This window comes from Anser brachyrhynchus (assembly GCF_964034855.1).
Source record: "Anser brachyrhynchus genome assembly, chromosome: 28".
Lineage (NCBI taxonomy): Eukaryota > Metazoa > Chordata > Aves > Anseriformes > Anatidae > Anser > Anser brachyrhynchus.
Genome location: NC_137721.1, coordinates 2570973 through 2572638, shown reverse-complemented (window position 1 = coordinate 2572638; position 1666 = coordinate 2570973). Strand labels below are relative to the sequence as shown.

At 50.7% G+C, this 1666-nt stretch overlaps 1 protein-coding gene across 1 annotated transcript; it reads left to right on the top strand.

The window, feature by feature from the left end:
- Positions 1–1055: 1055 nt before the first annotated feature.
- LOC308183537 (feather keratin 1-like) lies at positions 1056–1397 on the top strand (the record flags this gene model as incomplete). Its single annotated transcript, XM_080569731.1, has 1 exon — positions 1056–1397. One exon carries the CDS (start codon positions 1056–1058, stop codon positions 1395–1397), a length of 342 nt encoding a protein of 113 aa, XP_080425857.1.
- Positions 1398–1666: the final 269 nt, after the last annotated feature.

The following is a 1666-nucleotide window of genomic DNA, read 5'->3' as shown; positions in this document are numbered from 1 at the left end:
TCTTGTGTGACTTCCATTTGGTTTCTCATCACGGCAAAAAAAAAACGTCAGCAGGGCTGACAGCACTCCTACTCTCAGAACTGGTACTCTGCTTTGGGGTAAGCAACGTTGTATTGCGGTGTGTCACAGCTGCATTGCAACCACCTGGCTCCATTACCAAGAGGGGAACGAGCGTGTCCATCGGTTTGTGCTGAGCACAAAAATCTTAAATCCTACAGGAGACTGTTGCAATGCTGCAAATCACTTGGATGTTTGCAGTGTCCTCAGTGATTCAATGGATCATCACTGACCTGCATCAGGAAAAGAAAGGGATTAAAGCCTTCCATATCCCTTTACATTTCCAAGGAAAAATTAATAATGGTCCCTGAGAAAGTAACAAGATATCTGGCATTAAAACACAGCAATGAATACAGTGTATGAAAACAGCTTCTGATACAGAAACTTCAATAGCTGTAAGATAAAACAAACAAAGAGAAATATTGCAAATCAAGGGAAGTCTAACAGATGACTTCTTAGAAGGAAGAACGCTGAGGAAACCCTGGGCTGAGTAATATTTCTTAACAGTGAGGAAACCATTAGCGTGAATGAGGAGTGATGTGTAATCTGTGTGTTTGTGCACTAATTAAGATTTTGTTCACGAGGTGTAAGAGACTCAGTGGGCAGCTCAAGAAACAGTATAAAAAGGGCTCACAGCACAGACAGCTCACATCAGACAGCTGCTCTTGACTTCTCCTCTTTGGTGCTTTGAGTAAGTATGACATTTCTGACTTAGAGCATCACGCTAGAAAATGCTTAACTGAATCTTTGACAAATACTCTCTCCTTGTCTTGACATCCTTATGCCTCTCTTCCCTTGAAAACGTGCTCCTCTCACTGGCTTTGGCAGATGCAGTTGGTTTTGTTGCAAAACTTGGTGATGGGCAACCTCCAGCTTGTTGGCCACCTTGGCAGCACGAGGTGCATAGAGCTTGGCGGGGCTCCCTGGGAGGTCCCCACGGTGGCTCCGGGCTGACTCAGGCTCCTATCACCTTGCAGGTTCACCTCCCTGCCCGAAGGATGTCCTACCTCAGCCAGCAGCTCAGCTCCCGCTGCTTCCCCCCCTGCGAGGTGACCTGCCCGCAGCCTTACGCTGACGCCTGCAGCCAGCCCTGTGTCACCTCCTGTGGGGACTCCCGCGCCGTGGTGTACCCCCCACCCGTGGTCATCACCTTCCCGGGCCCCATCCTCAGTTCCTGCCCACAGGAGAGCTTCGTGGGCAGCTCAGCCCCGCTGGGGCTGGGGCTGGGCCAGCCCAGGGCTCTGCAGGGCTCCCTCCCCTATGGGGGCTTCTCCTCCTCCTCCTCCTCCTTCTCCCAGCAGTCCAGAAGGTATCCCTACAGGGACTGCAGGCCCTGCTGAGCACCGCAGAGGTTGTGGATGGCTGGAGAAACAGCGGGGAACCAACGGCGAGACATGGCTGTGCATCTGAGCTGAGGAGCTCCCCCGAGCCCTGGTCACCCACGACTTCAGCTAATCCTCTGGGACCTGTGGGTGCTACTCAACACCCTACCCATGGCTTTCTTATGATCTTTTTCTTTTGGTGTTGCTGCTGTGAAAATGCTTCTTTTCCCTTCTTAGAAATCCTAGTTTTGACTAAGCAAAACATGTTCCTCACTGTTATAGCAATA